General features: G+C 48.3%; 1 protein-coding gene and 1 long non-coding RNA gene across 15 annotated transcripts in view; one reads left to right on the top strand and one right to left on the bottom strand.

The window, feature by feature from the left end:
• Positions 1-22,189, top strand: part of LOC102154811 — a 53,198-nt gene that overhangs the window by 27,683 nt on the left and 3,326 nt on the right. Inside the window, exons 2-7 of one of the 9 annotated variants that reach the window (XR_005355439.1) lie at positions 5,759-5,807; positions 6,080-6,151; positions 8,884-8,995; positions 10,134-10,176; positions 12,962-13,103; positions 18,803-18,948. This is a non-coding gene — a long non-coding RNA (uncharacterized LOC102154811). The remainder of the gene's footprint in view (positions 1-5,758; positions 5,808-6,079; positions 6,152-8,883; positions 8,996-10,133; positions 10,177-12,961; positions 13,104-18,802; positions 18,949-22,189) is intronic. The other 8 variants (XR_005355440.1, XR_005355442.1, XR_005355446.1 and 5 more) reach the window with 8 other exon arrangements.
• Positions 790-14,459, bottom strand: SLC4A9 (solute carrier family 4 member 9). Of its 6 annotated transcripts, XM_038530325.1 has the most exons (22): positions 14,085-14,449; positions 13,597-13,757; positions 13,202-13,315; positions 12,748-12,803; positions 12,438-12,595; positions 12,091-12,178; positions 11,628-11,782; positions 11,326-11,442; positions 10,981-11,155; positions 10,704-10,837; positions 10,286-10,548; positions 9,340-9,398; positions 8,935-9,123; positions 8,692-8,805; positions 7,351-7,512; positions 7,027-7,205; positions 6,246-6,318; positions 4,554-4,622; positions 4,123-4,296; positions 3,364-3,516; positions 2,832-2,932; positions 790-1,553 (listed from the first exon to the last, which is right to left on the bottom strand). In XM_038530325.1, the coding sequence occupies exons 1-21, from the start codon at positions 14,300-14,302 to the stop codon at positions 2,879-2,881; spliced, it is 2,865 nt and encodes a 954-aa protein (XP_038386253.1). In that variant the 5' UTR covers positions 14,303-14,449; the 3' UTR covers positions 790-1,553; positions 2,832-2,878. The 6 variants fall into 6 exon arrangements, 5 of the variants coding, with proteins under 5 accessions (XP_038386253.1, XP_038386255.1, XP_038386254.1 ...); XM_038530327.1 differs by lacking the exon at positions 8,692-8,805 and having other exon boundaries at positions 14,085-14,451; XM_038530326.1 differs by lacking the exon at positions 13,202-13,315 and having other exon boundaries at positions 14,085-14,447.

Genomic DNA, 22,189 nt, shown 5'->3' with positions numbered 1-22,189 from the left:
TTGTGGAAACAGGTAAAATATATAATTATCCAAGTTTAAATTATACTTTGGGTATATATTTCTCTCAATAGATACTTAGACTATAATTTTAGGAGCATTCTTTAAAGATTTGTTTATGTATTTGAGGCGGGCAGCACAAGTGGGGATCAGGGAGGGGCAGGGGGAGAAGGAGAGAGAATCTCCACCAAACACCCTGCTGAGCAAGGAGCCTGACCTGGAGCTGTATCTTACAACCCTGAGATTGGAACCTGAGCTGAAATCGAGTTACATGCTTAACCAACTGAGCCATCCAGGGGCTCTTAGGAGCCTTCTTTAAAACATTTTAAAAAGCCACTAGAATTCCCACTTCTGGGGCACCTGCCTGGCTCGATCAGTGGAGCATACAACTCTTGATTTTGGCATCGTGAGTTTGGGTCAAGATCACCTAAAAATAAAATGTAATAAAATAAAAAAGAATTTCCACTTCTTGCATTTTATAGATTAAAATTTCTGAACAACTTTCCTAATTAAAACGAAAATGTTAGATTAAGTATAATCTTTTTTTTTTTTTTTTTTTTAGTTATTTATGATAGTCACACAGAGAGAGAGAGAGAGGCAGAGACACAGGCAGAGGGAGAAGCGGGCTCAATGCACCGGGAGCCTGATGTGGGACTCGATCCCGGGTCTCCAGGATCGCGCCCTGGGCCAAAGGCAGGCGCCAAACCCCTGCGCCACCCAGGGATCCCAGATTAAGTATAATTGTTAACTTTAGAATTCATAGACGAACTGACATACACAAGTGTTCTTTTTTTTACTCTTTAATTTCAGTCCTAGGTATGTGCTCTGAAGAAATTCTTGTACTTGCAGAAAACATTTTATGTACTCTTTTGTATATATGGTACCTTTTTCAGATTATAAGGTTGTTCATTCTGTGCAGATGACAAAAAGAATGAGGTAGATATGGGAAAAATGTTCAATGCATATCGAAGGACAAGCATGTTGTAGAATTTGACAGTATAGTCTCATTTTAATGAAAATATTAATGTATCCCTTGAAATAAATTTGAACAATATACACCAAAATTTGAACACTGAATATCACTGGTACAATTTTCATTTCAAAACTATATATATCTGTAGTGCTTTGCTATTTGGCACTAGTCTCATTTACTTTTGTGGTAAAAAAAAAAAGTAAAGATTATTTTCATATGGATAAAAAACTTTTAAATAGAGGAATAATTTTTCTGGAAGATTTTTTCCCCTTTTGCAAACTGAAAAGAGTTCCCTAAAGACTCCCAATTGTGAAAAAGAGAATTTGTGAGGACGGAAAGTCCTCAAATGGGAAGGGTTTCCGTGTCTTTTTAATGGGGTAGAGAGTGAATGGGGCCTGGTCAGTTCCCCAGGCTTACCAGCAAACCTGCTTATTTTCTACCACTCTCTATCCACTACTCAGGAGGGTAACGGAAATCTTGGCCAGCTGTCCTCTAGGCCTTCCCATCTCCTTCAGGTCAACTGAGAATCTGGCAGTTAAGCGAAAGGCCAACAATATCCCGATTTCTGAGTAACACCTGTGAACTGAGACAAGACATAGTGATGTCAGAACAAGTGCTCAAGGGCACAGTTGGGCAAAGAATAGTGCAAAGAACCATAGGGGATATGGCAAGCCCAGGAGATCTTGTTCTGGGGCAGCTGCTGAATTGCCCTCCAGAATGTTCTGTTGCAAATGGTGGGGCTTCTTGGGCTCTCGAGCTTGGAAAGGCATGGATAGAAGGGGGTTCTTGTGGACCAAAAGAGAATTCAAAAAAAAAAAAAAAAAGAGAGAGAATTCAGCTTATCAAGGGGAAAAAATGTCAAGCTTTTGCACATGCTGCACCTCCTGCCTAGAAGATTTCCCTCCATCTTATACTGGCTAGTTTCTATTCATTTTCCAAATTTCAAGTTATGAACCATTTCCTGTTCTCCAACTCCCACCACCCCACTGTCACCACCCTGCAAGAAGGGCTTAGAGGCCTCTCTTCTCCCACAGTTGGTGCTTCCCTTAGCCAACACTATCCTATTCCAGCAACTGCCTGTTGGTCTTTCCCAGTGGAATTTATACTGATGAGATAGGTCAGGGACCATGATTATCTTACCACTGTATCTCTAGTAACTAGATACTCCTTAAGTATAGTACTCATAAAATGTTTTTATAAATGGACGAGGGATGCCTGGGTGGCTCAGCGGTTGAGCGGCTTCCTTTGGCTCAGGGCGAGATCCTGGGATCCGGAATCAAATCCCACATCGGGCTCCTTGCAGGGAACCTGCTTCTCCCTCTGCCTATGTCTCTGCCTCTCTCTCTCTCTTTGTCTCTCATGAATAAATAAATAAATAAATCTTTAAAAAAAAAGATAAATGGATGAATAAAAATGGAAAGAATGGCAAGGTGGGCAAGTGACAGAGAATCCCTCCACTTGTCTGGAGGGTGGTTCTCAGCAGCCCAGGGGAATGGCCTCCAGGGCAAAGGAAAGCAGCAGGGAGCATTATCCTCCCTTCTTCTCCTCCCCACTCCCTACCAGTCTTTAGTCATCATACCCAACCACCCCCCCCACCTGGGTCTCTACATCCATTTTGGTGTGAACTTGAGCTCCCTCTACTGGCCAGGCATTAGTGCCATAGGGAGCCAAGCCCAGGTACTCTCCTTTATTTCTTTCTTCCTCTGGAGATATCTTTCTATTCCCTCCCCTACTTTGGGGTTCATGAGAGACTGGAACATGAAGGGAAAACAGGGGTAGCCAGCACAATGGAGGTTTCCAAGTTTCTGAGCCCCCACCTCCCCACCCTCGACCCCAGGGACACTTCCCCTCACATCCTCACCTCATGCTCAGTTTCCTGAAGTCTCTATTCCCAAACTCCTACTTCAGCTAATTCACAGAGATATTGATTTCTGGAGCCTTTGGCTGATACATCAGCTCTGACTGCAGAAGAAAGATCGCAAGATGAGTTGGGAATAGACAGAGACAGGGCAGAGAGAAAGGGACCCAGAAAATGAAAGGATATGACCCACACTGAGACAGAGACCAGGTTGAAAAAGACCACCAAAAATATAATAATAATAATAATAATAATAATAATAATAATGAAAAGAAAAGAAAAAAGAAAAAGACCACCAGAGCTGTTCCCAGACCTTTCCACCCCCATGGATTTATAAACCGGGCCCCTGCTCTATAAAGAAAGATTTCTGTCACCCCTTCAGTGTACCCATATTGGTGAGGACCTAAAGGCAATGATGGTGTTGATCAGATCTTCAGACTTAATAGAAATATTAAACTGTAGGGCTAACTCCTGGACAAAAGGACTCTCCCCACCCCTGCCCCCTTCTCCTAAGAGGGTCCATCCTGGGGCTTACATGTTCACTATCACCACCAAGTGAATACTTTGGCTCCAGCCCTTTCTCGGGGATGCTCCTTTCCTTCTCTGGCATCAGCTCATCCAGCCAAAGGAGTTCCTGTGGTGAGAAGACCCTCTCCAGTGCCTTTCGGACCCCCACCAGGCCCAGCAACTGCAAGGATAGAAACAAAACCCAGGGTTGTCAGCAATAGCAACTGAAACATGAACAGCAGTGACACTTATTGAGCACTTCCTATGTACCCAGCATTGTGCATTGTTTCACTTAATGCTAATACGTTCCTACAGGGTAGATATAATTGTTCCCATTGTATAGAGAAAGTAACTGAAGCCTTGAGAGTTTAGAAACTTCCCAGAAGTCACACAGCTAGGATGTGGTAGTCAGATTGGTCCTACTAGAAAGCCCAGGGCTCTTAACTTCCTCAGGGAGTAAGAATAGGGCCAGAAACCATCTGTGTTATGGCCTCATTGAGTAACAGAAGTGCCAGTATTGCTTCTCCCAGTTTTCTTTTGGATTTTATATCCCTGTCTGTGGTTGGTCAGACCAAAGAGATTGGAAATGGGATTGAATCAGGTATCCTAGGATTAGCCTATCTGTGGGCAGCTCTCAGCCTTCTTTCTTTGTCCAAAGATTCCCAACCAGGTAGAGCCAGGGCAAGCGAGAAGGGGAGGGTCTTACTCCTGTGAGGCTTTGCCCACCCTGCCAGACTCAGAGTCTCCCAGGACCCCTGGGACACTACCCAACCCTGCCCCAAGTCACCGTGAGGGGGAAGATGATGGCTGCAGGGGTAGACTTGATTATCCAAAGCAGACCCAGGCAGGCAAGCTGGATGGCTGTGAAGAGGTGGACCCTGCTCAGAGACACATGCCGTAAGAGCAGGAGGTCTGGCTGGTGTTTTGCTGGCATCAATAATAGCTGTACCCTCTTTGTGAACTAGGGGAACAAGAGGAGAAGAAAAGCAGGGTAGTCAGCCTACAGGGTGTCACTATTAGCTATCTAAGCCCAGCATAAGCAGGAGGTCAGAAGGTTCCCTTGGTGCCCCCTCTCCCCATTCAGAGCAGGGCAGCAGAGTCCCTGTGCCCAGGGGAGTCAGGAAAAGAGGATAGGGAAGGACTTGGCAATATAGGCAGGAAGTACCAGCAGGAAATAAGAGGAGGAGTGGGATTGTATGGTGCTTATAATGGGCTCACCTGGGTGCTGCTCATCGCTGCCACACCCATGTACAGGAAGATGCCATAGAGCACAGGCATTGGGATGAACTGTAGAAAGAAGTGGAGAGCTGGCAAAGGAGTTCACTTCTGCTCACTGCCCAGATGCCCCTCACCCTCCACTTAGGCTCCAACCCCAGGCTCCAGCATCTATATCTAAGCCTGCCCAGCTCTTTCTGTTCCTTTCCCACTTTGCATGCCTGATACTGAATCTTCCAGATAGTCAGATGAGGTAAATTCTATAATTGTCTCTATTTTACAAAAAGGGGGATTTTATTTCAGAGAGACTAAGTTAACTTCTCTGCTACTTGGCCTACTTCTCCAGTCTTACGTGTTAGGTTCTTCTCTGCTGTCTCTGTTCCTGCTATATGCCTTCCTATCCTTCCCTCAACATGCCCAAGTTTATTTTCACTTCCTTGCAAGGCCTTTGCTTTGCTATTTCACTCTACCCAAAATGTCCTTCCTTGACTTTCTTCTCACTACTCAGGCTTCTCACTACTCATCTCTTGACACCCTAGAAGGATGTGACCTTTCAATCTGAAGTAGACCCCTTGCACTCTTAATCACCTTATATATTTTTCATTAGAAGTAATCACTGTCTGAAATTATCCTATTTTATTAATTCTTTTTCATCTGTCTCCTCTCACCAGACTCCAAGCAGTGGATGGTCTCTCTCATTTTTTTCAGATTTTATTTATTTATTCATGAGAGAGAGAGAGAGAGAGAGGCAGAGGGAGAAGCAGGCTTCATGCAGAAGCCCAACGTGAGACTCAATCCTGGGACTTGATCCCAAGACTCCAGGATCACGCCCTGGGAGGAAGGCAGGCGCTAAACTGCTGAGCCATCCAGAGATTCCCTCTTTTGATCGTTACTATATCCCCAGTCTTTGGAACGGTGCCTTGCATATGGTTTATGCTCTTCAGTACATCTCTGCTGAACAGGAGTCACCTAGTTAGTAAGCAGCTCATCTGGTCCATCTGGCTCTTTCAACTACTCCACTCTCACTCAGCTCCATGACCTTTCCTTCCCCAAACAACCTCCTCACCGGTGACTCTTGTATGCCATTCTCCATGCTCCTCGATTGCTTTGCTGCCTTGGCTTGTGGAAACTCTGTGATTACCTGTTACTTAATTTTTGTTCATGTGTGTATGTTGCTGATAGAGGCTTGGCTCTATATCTCTTTTCAGTACTCCTGCCCTCACCTTCTCCCAAGTGCCTAGCAGAGCCTTGAGCACGGTAGGTGTCCTATAAACATCTGGTGAGGGAGAAGTGAAGGGGTTTTGCCTCACGGTTTTTCTGGGACATGATGATCACACTCTTAGTCTAAGGTTGGGAGGCTGGAGCAATGATACCATATCACTTGGCCCCTAGGGGATGGTGGTGTGTCCACACCCTGCTCCACTGGGGAGAAAGCCCCCTGAGTAAGCGTTTGAGTTCTCAGATGAGATCCATCTTTTTTAAGCTACTTAACCTCTTCAACCTTCCGCTTCCTCATTTGTGAAGTACAGATGCCTCTCAGGGTTCATGTGAGGATCAAATGAGACTAAGTGGAGAAAACTGAACACAGCGCCTGGTGTGCAGTAAGTATTTAACCAGTGTCAGTTCTCACTTTATTTATTGTTATTATTACTGCCCTGCCCTGCCCTGCCCCTGATGCCAGCCTAACAAAGGTACCTTGAGTACAGGTGCCAGGAAGATGGAAGTTCCTGTAAGGATGAATACCACCAGGCCTGTTAGCCTCTGCTCCCTGTGCAGAGAGGGAAAAGTTAGCCAGGGTCTGGGAGAGCCCCCAAGGTGCTGGACCTGGAGATGTGGACCAGATACCACTATAGGGACCTGCAGGAGGGACGTGGAGGGATCCCCCAATAGTCACCTGGCAGGGAGGGGCCTTAGCATGGTGTGTGAAATTGGGGACAGAAATGGTCAGGGCACTTCAGTTTGGGTGTCCCAGGCCTCCCCATTAACTCAAGCTCATCATTGCTCTTTGTTTTTGTTGTTGTTGTTGTTGTTTGGGTTTTATTTTACACTCCCATAAAAATTTTTATTTCACAGTTTCAAAGTTGATTTCACATACTTTCCACAGATTGTGTTTCTAGTAGTTACAAACTTGTTTTTGTGATGGTAACTCTGTAACTTCAATGAGGTATTCCTACACTGAGCCCAGGGTTTATTAGGTGGCACCTCACCCTTGCTCAGCCCTGGCTGCCTCTTCCTTTACATCCATGAGGCTCCTCTCCAGGGCCCTCCCAATCCCATGGCCGAAGGACAATGGGGGAAGATCTGACACACCCATCTCAGTCCAGAACCCTCTCATTCACCCCACTGCAGTGCTCATGGAGCAGTGAGAGAACCCTCTGGGGCCACCAGCGTAGATTTTAAGCTGTCCAAAGCTTTCTATCCCACCATACCACCTTATGATCACCTCTTACTCTAGCCTCCTGAATTTTGGCCTCACCTGATCCCCAGGAAGCTGCAGGGCTCCCCCAGGGCACAGGTTCTTCTTTCTCTTCGAAGACTGTCCATGTGGGCCAGGGATATGACTGTGGCTGAGACATACCAGGGTAGCCCCAGCACTGATGTGAGGAGCATCAGCAAAGCCACGCAGAAGAGGTCCAGGTGGAAGCCAGCTCCCTTCTGCAGGTAGTGGTGGAGCTTTGAGGGTGAAACTAAACAAGACCTGGGCTCTCTATCCTCTGGAGTGGGAGAGGGAGGACTGCGTCCCATCCTGGAGTTTTTGTCTTTTGGTCTAGGGGCTAGGGTCTTACCTAGCAGGCCTTACCCGCAGTTTATATTCAGCACGGTTGAGGATAACCGCTGTGATCTGCTGGTCCATGAAGATGAGGATAGACAGCAGTAGGGCAGGTAGGGCTGCTGCCACACTCAGCCACCAGGGGTTGGTTCCAAAAGGTGACACCAGCCAGCCACGCCCAGGGAGTGTGGGCTGGAAGAGGGTATTCCATGGACAAGTTAGAAAGGGTCTGCCAAAAGTACCTCACCTGCACACCCCAGAGTTGGCATTCTTCCATAATTTTCCAACCCCTTACCCCCATCCCAAAACCCTAGATGACAGGTAGGAGCAGTATGTGTGCATGCACAGCTGGTTCAAAGCATCCCAGTGTCTTCAAAGTGGGCAGGAGGAGGAGGACCAGCCTGGGGATTGGGCTGGAGCCAGAGGTTCTGGACTTTGGTTCTCAGGGGCCCTCCCTCCTTGTAAGAAGAGGATATGGTGGGTGAGGCCTGCCTACTGGGGCAGAGCCCTCCTCCCTAGGCAACGCCTCCACCAACCAGGGTGGAGTGACTCAGGCTCAAACCTGCCTTGATCTGGGGCAGGGGCAGAGCTGGGTGTGTCTGCGTCTGCTTTGATTACAAGCGTCTATGTGGGGGAGGGGACCCCAGTTACTGTCTCAGATTCTGAGCCCCTGAGGCTACCCCAATTGGAGTTCCTGCTCTCCTGTCCTGAGGAAAGCTGGAAAGGAGGTCTCCAAATGCACAGGCAAAGCCTAGGTGCTAAGTTAGTGCTAAGCCTTGTCCTGTGCACTGTCATGCCCTTGGGAGGGAGCTCTAGCTTTACCAGATCAGAGCTGGCAACTGGGGGTGCAAAAAGAGTGGAGAATAGTGGAGTGGGTAGGGCCAACCTCGGACAATAAGAAGCAACATTTATTAAGGTCTTAGTGTGTACCAGTCCCTGCACTGTGATAAAATGCTCTACACTCATCTTCTGTGAAACTCAGGACAATTTATAGCGTAGGAGCCATTGTTCTTTATTATTTCCATTTTATAGATGCATGAATTGAGGCTCATTGATGAGAGATGTGGGTTAACTTGCTTAAGGTCGTACAGCTAGGAAGTGGCAAAACAGGATCTCAAACCCAGGGCTGGCTGAGCAGAATCCATCCTGTTAACCCCTAATTTATAATAATAGCTATCATGTATTCTGTACCACTGTGTCAGCAGCAGTGCCTCATGAATCCTCACAATAACTCTGTGAGGTCATTATTATTACTCTTTCTGTTTTATAAGCGAGGAAATGGAAGCTCAGAGGAAGAGAAGCATGGGATCTACGCATCTTCCTCCTCCAAGGTCCGTGCTCTCCCCTCTGTCCTATACTCCCAGCTCTCACCTTAAACTCACTGGGCACAGTGAGCTTTGGCGTGGCCAGACCCAGGAAGGAATCAAGGCCGCAGCCCAGCAGCATGGCCAGGACTGAGGAGAAGTCACCGAGCACTTTGCGTACCTGGCCATACAGTGGACACTCAAGTCAGATGCAGCCCACCAGCCCCCTCCTTCTTCACACTTTCCCTTTTACACACAGGGCCTGAGGCCAAGAGCCAGTACTTTCCCACAGAAAGAGAGTAACACTCACCACAGAGGGGAAGAAGCGGCTTGTCTTTACATGCTTGAGGGCCGTGGCTAAGAGGAAGGAGGTAAGGAAGAGGAGGAGGGAGAAGAAGGCGATGTCTGGGACTGTATGACAGTTGGGGCCACGAGGGTGGCCTCCCCGCCGGGCACACTCAATTGGGGGCAGCAAGGAGGCATTGACCAGGCCTAGGTCCTATATGGAAAGGGTGGTCAGGGATGGGTTAACATTGACTGACACACACTGAGACAGCAAGGACTCAGAATAAGAAGTCTCCAGCCATAGCACATGTCTGGGCCTCTGTGACCTAGGAGGGTTTCCCTAGCCTATGAGGTGGGAAAAGCCAGGAACCACTGACTTCTTTGGCTTCTAGCCTTTCTTTCCCAGGCCCTCCCAGGAACAGGGCCTCACCATGCTTGAGATGTCATCTCTGTCTTTGGGTTCTGTCCTTGTCCACTGAGACTCATTTCCTGGGAAGCAGAGAACAATTTGGGTATATGCCCCTCTCCTGGGAACCTTTTCCAATCCCTTGGGAGCCTAATCTCATCGGTCCAAGTGAACCAGAGAGTTCTCAGTTCTGACTCATCTGTCTGCTGACTCCAACTGCTTCCAAGTTTGTGCTCCTCAGTACACTGCCTGGTGCCCTCAAATTCCTTACCTATTGGTATCCCTGGTGCCCAGCACAGGACTGGCCAGAGCAGATGCCTAGCCAATGTTTGCTTAATGAATAAGCACACCAATCTCTGGGTTTCTACCAGGACCAGAACTGGTTTTGTTCATGCCCAGCAGAGTCTGGCACTCTTGAGAGGACATTTCTTCCCCATTCCTGCTGCTTCCTTCCACGTGGAGGTATTTGTGCGAGTATAATATGCTGAGCAGCTCTCCCCCTGAGTCAGTCACTCAGACTAGTGGAAAAGCAGCATTTTATTTGATTGGTGAGTTTGAGAGAAGAAGCTGGGCATGCCTCTCCCTGTCCCTTCATCTCCCCCACTCTTGGGAGTAAGCTGCCTGTGCTGTGCATGCAGTTAGTTCTGCTCTTCTGGGGCAAGACATTCCCATTCAGTGCAGCCATGACTGGGTGGGTAAACCTCTCTAGTTTTGGTTTCATTGTTAAGAAGCCCATTCCCCAATATGATATGAGCACATTCTCCGATCAGCATTGTCAGAAATAAAGACAATATTGGGCCTGCTCTCTTACTTCTCAGTTGATTCAAAACCAGAGTGGGGAAGAGTGCTGCTGGCTATTGGGTGAGTATTCAGGATTTTGCTGACACTAATAAGGGGGTCAGCAAGGGGACAACCCTCCCCCTCATGTGTCCTTTTCCATCTCACCAAGCTCCCTGTTTCCCTCACCCACCTCCTGGGTCTGGATACTGGCAAAAGCAGCCGTAGGCAGGGGAGCCAGGGCTCTGGATGGGATAGGCACTGGTCAGGCTCAGCATTTTGCCCACAGCATCATAGATGAAGATGAGGCTGATGAGGGCACAGAAGCCTTCTTCGGTGAAGCGGGTAAAGTAGCGGACCAGCACACTGGCCTCCGTGGCCACCAGTGCTAGGCAAAATGTGGCCACCCAGATGCCCACCCATAGGCGGAAGGGCAGGTAGTCCAGGCTGTAATCTCTGAGGGAGGTGGTGAGAAAGACAGGACTTGGCAGAGCTGTTCTGCTCTCCACTTATCCTCAGTTAGGTGCCCCTGGAGATAGTTTCCACCCTCCCCTCTTGACGCAGCCAGGACCAGGCCGAGAGTGCAGCTAGTGAGGGGTCTGGTGACCTACCTACTGAAGGAGAAAAGCAGGCGCTCAAAGACCAGCACTGGCCCCGTGCTGCTGAGGATGGTGAGGGGCTGGCCAGCCATCAGGCAGAAGGTGGCTCCAGCTGCTGCAGTGCCCAGGAAACTTTCCAGCACGCCCTAGAAGTCGGCAAGGAACCCTGTCAGCACAGAACACTGGGGTCCTCGGCACAGCAACCCAAGCTTCCACGGCAGCCCACCCCCTGTCCCAGGGAAGCATAAAGGGCATGGCTGGCAGTGTCCCCTCACACCTCCCCACTCACCTGAGCACCACTGGTAGCTTCCCCCAGCAGACCCCCAAATGTGATGGCATTAGTGACTGTGGCCAAGTAAATGCAGAGCACAGCTGACAGGCATTGGGGGTGTAGCGCATCCAAGAAGTCGCTAGGGTACCATGAAGCCTTCCGGCGCACATCCTGGAGGAGGCCCCCAAACAGCCTCCCACCCGTGGTTTGTCAGTGATCCAGGTGTCCACACCCCACACCCCTATCCCTGCTACTTCCCCTGGGACTGGGTGAGCCCCTCCACAGGAAGCATAATCTCTGTGCCCTGTGACCCCTCTCCCCTCCCCATACCCTCCCCCTAGCTCTCACCCCAGCTCACCTCACCTGCCTGTCCGCTGTAACTCTGGGCTGGGTGTACGTAGCCAGTGGCCGTGCCTGTCCTCAGCCAGGGCCCCAGGTGGGGCAGGAGGGCCCTTGACCTCCCTAAGTTGTGAGAAGAGCCTGAAGAGAAGGGGAACACAGGTTGCCTGAAGTTCTCCAACCAGAACACGACTGCCCCCTGGTGGCTACTCGTGTCTCTGCCAGCAAGCTATGAATCCAAAGATCAGTTTCTATCCCTTTCCTGGGATTCCCCCTACCCTCCTCAACAGTGGGACTGGACCCAAGGCCTGTGAAAGTCCATATACCTTTTGTGCTGGGAGGGTAGACATTTAGGTGGGGCGATCCGGGTTGTCGGGTCCCACAGACCTGGAGGGAGCACTGTCACCTCCTCTAGGAAGGCATCCAAGGCTGCCAGAAGGTCGTGAAGGTTGCTGGCCCGACGAACTGTCCACTGGAATTGCTAGCGGTAGGAGCACATGGGGGAAGGAAATGCAGATCTGGATCTTTACATACATTTTCACAGTCTCAAAGCTAGACACGAGTCAGGTAGGCAGAGAAGTCATTCAAGCATTCATGAATGCATACATGCAGTGAGTATCTATTGGGTGCCTACTCTGTGCCAGCACTGTGCTAGATAAGGGGGCTCCAACCTCATGCTTACAGACACAAAGCCACGCTCTGCCTCATTGCTGTATTCAGTCACACATCTAGAGTCCACACATGCACACTCATGTGCACGTGCACACACACACACCCTGCCCAGCTCACCGAGTCACTGAGGAGGACAGCCATTGCCCGGCCTATCTCGTGGTAGCCCTTTCCCACTGTGGAGGGACCAAGGAGGAGGCAGAAAAATCTGAGGAAGGAACCAGGCCCCACAAAAATCAGAGGCTACTATCCCCTAAGGCAGCCCTGATCTCCAACCTCCCTACCAGCCCCCATATGTACACTCATGTGCACACCTGCTTTGCAGCTCTGACCACTACCCTTCCCCAGACCCCCAAGCATGTTCCTACACTCACCCTCAAAAGAACTAGACCAGAGACCTCCCAATCCCCTCCCCAGTAAAGAGCCTTCTTCTGGTCTCCAGGACCCCCAACTCTCAGCAGCCTCACCTGCTGGGAAGGGGAACCTCCATGAGGGGTCCCAGCACCACTGGGTCCCGCAGTCGCACAAAGGCTCCCAGGGGCTGCACCAGGAAGCCCAGCTCTCCTGCCAGCACAGCTGCTGCTTCAGCTCCTGGAGGCAGCTTCTGTCTCAGAGGGTTTTGACGCTGGAGAGGGGTTTGAGGAGATACAAAGGATGAGAGGTTATTTAAGGAGGTGGATGTTGGCAAGATACTGATTGATACTGAGGCCATTGGAGGGTGAACCTCTGTTAATCCCCGACTCCTCTCCCAGGCTTGTCCAAGGAAGGGCCACAAACCTGTTCCTTCAGCAGGGCTTCCTCATTGTAAGAAGCCTCTCTTGGATGAGCAGATCCTTCAAAACAGGATTAGGCAGTGACTAAGAACATGGGCTTTAGGGGTAGATCCACAAGGGCTCCCTGACCAGCTTTACCTCTGACAAATGGAGCTTCCCCTCTCTGAGCCTCAGTTTTCTTATCACTAAAATGGGGCTATTGTGGTACTACCTCACAGGATGGTTGTGAAGATTAAATGAGATACTACATGTAAAGCTCCTGGCACACTGCCTACCAGAACATCCCTTCCCAGAACTCTGGCCCCTCCATCATTCCTCCTCACCGTGACCTCCACTTCTTACCATGAGGCCTGGATGGAGGTATGAGCCAAGGCTAGGCTGGTCTTGGCCCAGGGAGGGGGCGGGGGGACACTCTCACCCAGGGCTTTTGGTCCTGGGCCCAGGGATGGGCCTCTCACCCTGGCAGGGCCTGGTGCCTGTGGGCTGGATGAGGTGCTGGGGTCTCTGCAGCAGCAAGGCCTGCAGTTGCCCTCTCAGCTCTGGGCTCAGCGACTCTACTCTGGTCACCTGTTCTGAAGAACAGAGGTGGGGCTCCAACCCTTTCCTGAGAGCTCCCTGCCCCAAACTCTTCCCCTTTCCCCTGCCCAGGTCCCTTTCCCTTCTGGGGGTCTCAGGGAACTTGCTCCTCCACTCTATTCTTCCATCTCTCCCCTCCTGCCCCATGGTGACAGGGAAGGATAATCCCTGGGGGGTGGGGGTGGGGTGAGCTCTGGAAAGTTCTAAGATTTTGGAGGGAAGTCCTGGGGAAATGGCATGACTGCCCAGGCCCTCCCTGCCAAGGCTCCCAGCATACCCACGAGCTCCAGGAAGCTCTGAGCTGGACAGTCCAGCAGCACAAGGCCCTCGGCCAATAGGCTGTGGAGCTTCTGAAGGCTGGACAGTGCCAGGGTGGGCACGTGAGGGACACTCCACCGGCCCGCACCCACCTCCACCTTCTCCTCAAACAGCACCCACCTGCGGTGAAGAGGAGTAAACTATGTTATTGAGGTCATCCTTCCCAGGTCTAGGAGTGGGGACACAGTAGAGCCAAGGAAGCTAGGGCAATGGGGGAGTCCTGGGCCCAGTGGTGCAAAGTATGCCCCTTCCTGGGCATTCACCCCTCGACTGGGGGGCTTGGGGAACTCAGAAGTAAAGTACATAGAAAGCTGAGCATCATGGATAGTGAGGGCCTGAATTGGAGAACGCAGAGAGGAATTCCTGATTGCCTCATACACAAGCATGGAAGAGTCCCCAGCTGGGGAAAGGGAAAGACCACATAAAAAGGCTCTGGGTCCCACTCACCTGCCTGTCTCTCTCCACTCCAGTGCCTGGGGCCAGCCCAGAAGCTCATTCAGCTGGATGAAAAGCAGCGGGTCCTTGGATACCCCCAGGTCCCCTCTCTTGGTGTTCAAGGGGCCATCAGGGCTGGGGCCAGAGCCAGGGCTACTGTCCAACTCTCCTGTGGGCACATTTTTACAAGCACTGGAGACTTCAAACTCCTCCTGGCCTGGTAGCTTCATCTTGGGGAGGCTTGTACAGAGACTCTGGGGACTGGTACAGTTTTGAGTTCAGGGGCCTTCCGCTGGCTGCATTTATAATGCACTACCCCATGCAGCACAACACAGAGCAAGGCCTGCTGACTCCAGAGCCAACCAGGTCATTCCCTTTTCTGCTTGCTTTCTCCAGCCCTTGCTGCCTGAGAGTGTTTGTAAGGCTAACCTGATCTTTCCCAGGCTCTCCAGAAATGCCCAACCTGGGGCAGAAATGTTGTGTGTTTTTTCTGTGGGATCAGGTCTGACCCCACTGTGTTTTGTGTAAATTAATGGGAGTAAGTCACTAACGTGGGTCTGAGGACTAAGACCCTCAGATAATCCTGCCCCCTACTCTGTATCAAATACAAACACCAACCCTCTAGGACTGTTTGGGGTGTCACCATCACACCCTAAGGTACTCGTTTGGATAAACAGAGACCTGATAAGTAACTGGGTCTGCGGAAGCCAGACTACATAGTAAGGGGAGACAACAGGCCTAGTCTCAGCCCGTTTAACGGGCTAAGGAGGCATGCCAAGGAGAACACAGTGCCTGAGGCTTAAATTCCTTTTGTCAGACTACACCTGGAAACTTTCCATTTAGCTCCTGCCCCTGGGTTCTGTCCTTCTAACTCGGCCTGGCATTGAGGGTAGAGGAGTCCATGAGAGTGTGTATGTGAAGGAGGTCCTACAGCCAAAAGAGCAAAGGAGAATGTGGTCTATTAGCAAGTCCTGTTGGCTCTACTTTCAAAGTAAACCCAGTATCCAACCACATCTTCCGGCTTCCCACACTTCTACCCAGTTCCAAGCCACCATCCTGCCTCACCTGAATTATTTCAATAGCTTTTTAATCTCTTGCAATAATCTTCCCTGCTTCCACTCTTCCTTGCCCCAAATTCTTAATCTACACAGCAGCCTCAGGGATCCTTTTAAAAGGTAATCAAGCTGCATTACTCTTCTCAAAACTCACCCAATATATTCCCATTACTCTTAGAAGAAAAATCAAACTCTGTCATGACCTACAAGATCTACAAGATCTACAGTCTGGCCCTAGTCTACGTCCCCAGCCACATTTCCTACCATTCTCTTTGGCTCACTCCTTTCCAGCGGTGAAGGTCTTTGTTATGCAAAGCCTGTTCCTGCCTGGGGGGTCTTCGCAGCAGCTCTTCGCTCTGCTTGGAAAGCTTTTCCCTGAGATCATCACCTGACTGGATCCTTGAACCTAAGTGTATTATTATTATTATTATTATTAATTATTATTATTATTATATCTAAGTGTCATCTGAGACGTTACCTGCTCAAGGAGATCTTCTCCCCCGCCCCCCACCCAGCCCTGTGTCTCCATCACATTTCTCTGTTTTATTTTCTTCCCAGCAGTTATCACTATTACTATCTGCCTCATTTATTTGTTTGTCATTTATTGCCTGCCCCGCCACACACGCACTCTGGAATGTACCGTTCACGGAGCAGGTGTTTTACCTGTCTTCTTCATGGCTGTCCCTAGCACACCTAGTTGCCCTCAAAAATACTTGTTCAAAGAGCGCATAGGAGGGGAGGGGCTGGGAAATAAATGCGCTTCTCCCGAAGGTCACACGAGGGCGCTGCTCCCCGCGGACAGGATTGCTTGGTCTACCCACCAGCCGGCTTTGCTTCCCCAGTGGCCCGCCAGGGCGCAGAGGTGTTAAGGGAGCAGGAAGGGGTCCTTAATCTTCCAACCTTTCCTGGATTGGCCCAGTGGGATGGGATGGGGGGCGGGGAGGCGCAACAAGGATGGAGAGAGAGGGCTAATCGTGCTGTCTTGAACGTGGATCAAACCCTCCACTAGATACGTAGGACCCGTCTCTTCCCTGGGAAGTGGGACTTGGGCTAATCCTCCCCACCAACTCCACGTCTGAACTTGGAGCAATTTGCCCCAAGTCCAAGGAGGTCCCAGGATAGGAATGAAAGGAGTGAGTCACTATATTACCACTTGAGGATGAGGTGCTGAGTCCAAGGGGGGTGTTGGTTTCAGCCCCAGGAGGAATCCTTGTCCTGGAATCCCTGTGACCACCCACTTCAAGAATGTGCCCCAACCTCAGGGCAAGTGACTCAAAAAAGCCTGAGGGGGACAGGAACAGGCACTTGGCATGAATACCCGTTCTCACACACACATCCTCCCTTCCCACTCCCACTCCTGCCAAAGTTCAGAGGGTCCTCCCTTTCTCTCTGTGGCCCCAGCTACCCTGCCTTCCAAGGATGCCTGCAGTAAAGGACCACCATGCCTCCAATCTCCCCAGGCTCCACTGCTACCTCTTGGGTCCTGGGTGCCCTGAGCTGTGTAGGTTGGTGAGGGGTGTGAGTGAGGACTCACAGGTTTGTCTGTGGGCACCAGTGGTCTCCCAGGCGGCTCAGGGAAGGAAGGCTATATGGGCGAGCAGCGTTGGGTGTAGGCACTGGAAAATACCCTGACACAGGAATCCAAAAATTGAGTTCTCATCCCAGCTCAGTCATACATTTATTAGGTGTTCTTGACCAAAGTCCTCCCTTTTCTGAGCCTGTTTTCTTTGTATAAACCGAAACAGTTTGGGTAGATGATTTCCATGGTTCAAAGCATACCTTTACGCAACACTCTGAGCTGAACCCTGAGTAGAAGGGAGTGGTGTCATGAACAGACTGTCTTGGTGTAAATCCAGGCTTGGTTACTTTCTAACAAGTGGAAAAGAGGTTTATCTTTGCAGAACCTGAGTTTTCTTACAAGCAAAATGTAAAAAAAATACCCACACCATAGTCTTTATTAAATGACACAATGCATGCAAATTAAGCCTACCACATAGTATACACATTATGGAGGCTGTTATTACTATATAACTGAAAATTGTCATACAGTGGGGAAAAATAAAATATATATTGGAACACTAATTGTATCCAACTCTGTGCTAGGCCCATTATCTCACATAATCCTTGCAACAAGCTTTAAACTTTTTTTTTTTTTTTTTTTTTTTACTTTTTGGGGCACCTGGCTGACACAGTTGGCCAAGTGACTGGCTCGTGAGATTGAGCCCCAAGTCGAACTCTGTGCTCATCATGGAGTCTGCTTAAGACTGTCTCTCTTGGGCCCCTGGGTGGCTCAGGTCGTGACCCCAGAGTTCTGGGATCAAGTCCCATATCAGGCTCCTTGCGGGGAGCCTGCTTCTCTCTCTACCTATGTCTCTGCCTCTCTCTGTATCTCTCATGAATAAATAAAATTGAAAAAAAAAAAAAAGACTCTCTCTCCCTCTGCCCCTCCCCCTCAAATAAATCTTTAAAAATAAAACTTTAATTTTTGAGAGCCTAATTATAGAAGAAGAAACAATGAAGTTGCAAAAAAGATACAGAGAGGTTTCCAGCCAGTACCCTTTCATCCAGCTTTCCCCTGTGGCAACATCTTATATAAAGATAGCACAGTATCCAAGCCAGGAAAATGACAGAGGCACAATACTGTTAGCTAGACTACAGGCCTTATTCAGATTTCATTTGTTTCTACATGTATTCATTTGTCTATGTCTGTGTGTATATAGTTTTATGAAAGTGTATGACATGTATAGATTTATGAAAGTGTATGACATGTATAGATTCACTCACAAGCTGGGCAAGTTGCTCAACTTCCTTCAGCATCGGTTTTCTCATCTATAAACTGGAGATGAAAATACTATCTTCCTCAGAGGACTGTGGTGAGAATTAAATGAGATAATGTATAGAAAGAGCAATGCCTAAAATGTAGTGAGCACTCAACAAGTTTAAGTATTTTTAATTTTTTTTAAAAGATTTTATTTATTCAGGACACCTGGGTGGCTCAGCGGTTGAGCGTCTGCCTTTGGCTCAGGGTGTGATCCCGGGGTTCCGGGATCGAGTCCTATATCAGGCTCTCTCCATGCAGCCTGCTTCTCCCTCTGCCTGTGTCTCTGCTTCTGTGTGTGTGTGTCTCTCTCATGAATAAATAAAATCTTAAAAAAAAAAAGATTTTATTTATTCATTTGAGAAAGAGTCAGGGGGAGGGGCAGAAGGCAAGAGGGAGAGAGAAAGAGAATCTCAAACTGACCCCGCACTCAGAACAGAGCCCTGTTCGGGGCTTGATTCACTACCCTGGGATCATGACCTGAGCTGAAACCAAGAATCTGATCCTTAACCAACTGAGCCACCCAGGCGCCCCAGTAATTTTTTTTTTTTAGAAAAAGCATGTTTTGAAAAGTGATTTGAGATATATAAATCATTCATATTTATTTTTAAGTTCATATTCATTATAGAAAAAAAACAGAAAATGCCCTTAAAACTAAAAATAACAAAATAAATTTTCATAATGCCCTTCCCATAAAATAACCATTATTGATAATTTTACTTGTACCACAAAATGAGACATATTTCATTATTCCCACTTTATCATAAGAACACTGAGACTCAGAAAGGTTAAGCAATTTGCTATGACTACTGAGCTTATGAGTGAGGAGTCAAAACTCTTGCCTCCATTGCTCCCAGCTGGGGGCAGCAGACAGGAACAAGAGGAACACGGATTGGGGCTGACTGAGATGAGCAGCATCTGTTGGCTTCCAAGCGCTTGCTGGGTTCCAAGCACTACCTTAGCACCTCGCATGTCATCTCCAAGAGCACAGAAGCCCCTGGAGGTAAGTACCGGTCCCATTTATGAATGAGGAAACTGAGTCTCTGAGGTACCTTGGCCAAAGTCATAGCTAGGGGCTAGTGGACCAGGGCTCAGAAAGGGGTCAGTTTCCTAACTCAGCTTGAGCTTCAAAGCCTCAGCTCTGAGGGATTCAGACAAGATGCTAGCAGAATGTGGAGGGAGGGCAGCCCCAGTGGCTCAGCAGTTTAGTGCCACCTTCAGTCCAGGGCGTGATCCTGGAGACCCAGGATCAAGTCCCACATCGGGCTCCCTGCATGGAGCCTGCTCCTCCCTCTGCCTGTGTCTCTGCCTTTCTCTCCCTCTCTCTGTGTGTCTCTCATGAATGGATAAATAAATAAAATCTTAAAAAAAAAAAAAAAAAAAAGAATGTGGAGGGAAAGTCTCTCCAGTTGGAGGTCTGGGCTTCTCTGACCCTGGAGCTGGGATATCCTTGCCTGACGCCCACCTTAACCCTGGGCAACCAACACCCAGCCAACACTTGGAACGGGCCCTGACAACTGGAGCCCGCTTCTCCTCCCTCACACTGCTCACACTCCATCTGGAATATAGGGGTGAGGGCGTTTGAAGGGGAGAAGGAAGAGGTATCAGAGAAGTTGGTCTCCATACAAAACCACCTGCACATGCCATAAACTGCTCTGCCTCAGGCTTTCTAAGCCCGCATTGAACATTAGGAAATGTTGGGAAGGCAACTTCAGGTATGTGATTTTTGGGTTTCACATTAATTATATCTGCTCTGTTTACTTCCAGAAAAGACTTAAAGACAATAAAAGACATGGATACAAGTAAATATTTAAAAAATGATTACCCATGATGAAACCAAATTGGAGAAGAAAGAAATAATTGTACTCAAAATTCTGGGCTAGACAATAATCATTGCAACTGAGCATCAAAACTTAATTGTGATCTTTCTGGTACTGGAGGCAAAAAGAGAACATATGAGTTCCACATTTGAATCTAGTATCTAGTAAAAGGAAATAGCTATGCCAGATAGTCACAAGAGTCAAACTTTCTAACACTGAACTAACTACAAGAGGAAGTTGTTACACCTTTTTCAGGCTCTGGCCAGGGACCTTATATGTAATAGTCTCTAGAACAGCATTTTACAAAGGATACAGAAAGGCTTCTTATGTGAAGACTTCTGGTGTTAGTGGTCTTCAGCCCCATCAGAATAAATATTTTCTTTTTATAGGAAATATGTTAATACTCTTTTACTATCCTGAAATAAAGTTCACAGAGAATATCCTATCTCTACATTTACTTTTTTCTCCTTTGTAGAAATCTGTCCATGTTAATATTTTGATGTATTTTTCCAGTTTTTTTAACCTATATCTAGGTTTCAGAAGTACTTTTAAATAATTATAGAGAGGGGCACCTACCTGGCTGGCTCAGTCAGAAAAGCATGGAACTCTTAATCTTGGGGTGGTGAGTTCAAGCCCCATGTTGGATGTAGAGATTATTTAAATTTAAAAAAAATTAAGATTTTGTTTCTTTATTTATTCATGAGAGACACAGGGAGAGAGGCAAAGACATAGGCAGAGGGAGAAGCAGGATCCTCACAGAGAGCCTGATGCCAGATTTGATCTCAGGATCCTGGCTGGGATCATGCCTTGAGGTGAAGGCAGATGCACAACTGCTGAGCGAGCCATAGGTGTCCCAAATTTAAAAAAAAAAAAAAAGTTTTTAAGGGGCCCCTGGGTGGCTCAGTTGCTGAAGGTTCTGCCTTCAGGTCAGGTCATGATCCCAAGGTCCTGGGATTGAGCCCCATGTGGAGCCCACATTGTCCTCCACGTCGTCGGGCTCCCTGCTCAGTGTGGAGTCTGCTTCTCCCTCTTTCACTACCTCTTCTCCTTTCTCGTGTGCTCTGTCTCAAAATCTTTAAAAATGTTTTTCTAAATAACATTATTTGAATATGCAAATACTTGCTCAGAACTACTCTAGAGATCTCAATGAAGAAGCCCATTGCTTGCACCTACACAGATTTACTTTGAATGTGACAGCTGGGGTAGCCTGGGTGGCTCAGCGGTTTAGCGCCGCCTTCTACTGCCTTCTGGGTGCGTAATCCTGGAGACCCAGAATTGAGCCCCATGTCGGGCTCCCTGCAGGGAGCCTGCATCTCCCTCTGCCTGTGTCTCTGCCTCTTTCTCTGTATCTCTCATGAATAAATAAATAAAATCTTTAAAAAAAAATTGAATGTGACAGCTACAAATACTGACTGAACAAGTGTGTTGTTTGACAACTCAGATACCACCCAAATGGACAATTCATGCTGACTTCTTTATTGTTATTATTATTATTATTATTTATTTGTTTACTCATGAGAGACAGAGAGAGAGAGGCAGAGACACAGGCAGAGGGAAAAGCAGGCTCCCTGTGGGAACCTAATGTGGGACTCTATCCCAGGACCCCAGGATCCAACCTGAGCCAAAGGCTCAACCACTGAGCCACCCATGTGCCCCAATTCATGCTAATTTCATTCCTGGAAAAGTCAATGTAGAAACACTTGTTATATTTTAATGTAAAATAGAGTTGATTCTAGGCTCAAGGGATTATAATCAAGTTTTTCACCCACATGTATGTCTGGCAGGACACTCAAAAGCATGTGGAATATGGGACAATGGGGGGGGGCAATTTTCACTTGTGTGAACTTGACATCTTTTCCTTCAAATGCCTGAGGACTCCCTAGTTTGGGGGACAACCAAAACTCCCCACAGATTCCTAGAATGACCCGTAGGGGGCAGTATCTCTTCCTTTGTGAACCATTGTCTTGATCAACCCTGTTATAAAAAAAAAAGTAAACGGATAAGGTTAAATTATTATTATTATTTTTTAAGATTTTATTTGTTTACTCAATAGAGACACAGAGCAGGGCAGAGGCACAGGCAGAGGGAGAAGCAGGCTCCATGCAGGGAGCCCTATGTGGGAAGGACTCAATCCCTGAACTGGGTTCACACCGTGAGCCAAAGGCAGATGCTCAACCTCTGACCCACCCAGGCGTCCCGAGGTTACATTTTTAAATTGCAGCTCTGTGATTGCATTTCTAAGAGGAACCAAACTTACACATTCCTGGTACAGGATGTGATGCGACCTCACTCCATGGTTGAGCCCTAGAGAAGTCAGTAACAATAGTACTGACCTATTTATGTAGGGCTCTCCATTTAGCCAAGCACTTGCAGAGGTGCTATCTCCTGGGTCACAAGAACCCCCTAAGTAGATTGTTATTCTCC

This window comes from Canis lupus, chromosome 2, assembly GCF_011100685.1.
Source record: "Canis lupus familiaris isolate Mischka breed German Shepherd chromosome 2, alternate assembly UU_Cfam_GSD_1.0, whole genome shotgun sequence".
Taxonomy (NCBI): Eukaryota; Metazoa; Chordata; class Mammalia; order Carnivora; family Canidae; genus Canis; species Canis lupus.
The sequence above is the reverse complement of the archived record's forward strand: the minus strand, read 5'-3'. Positions and strand labels throughout refer to the sequence as shown.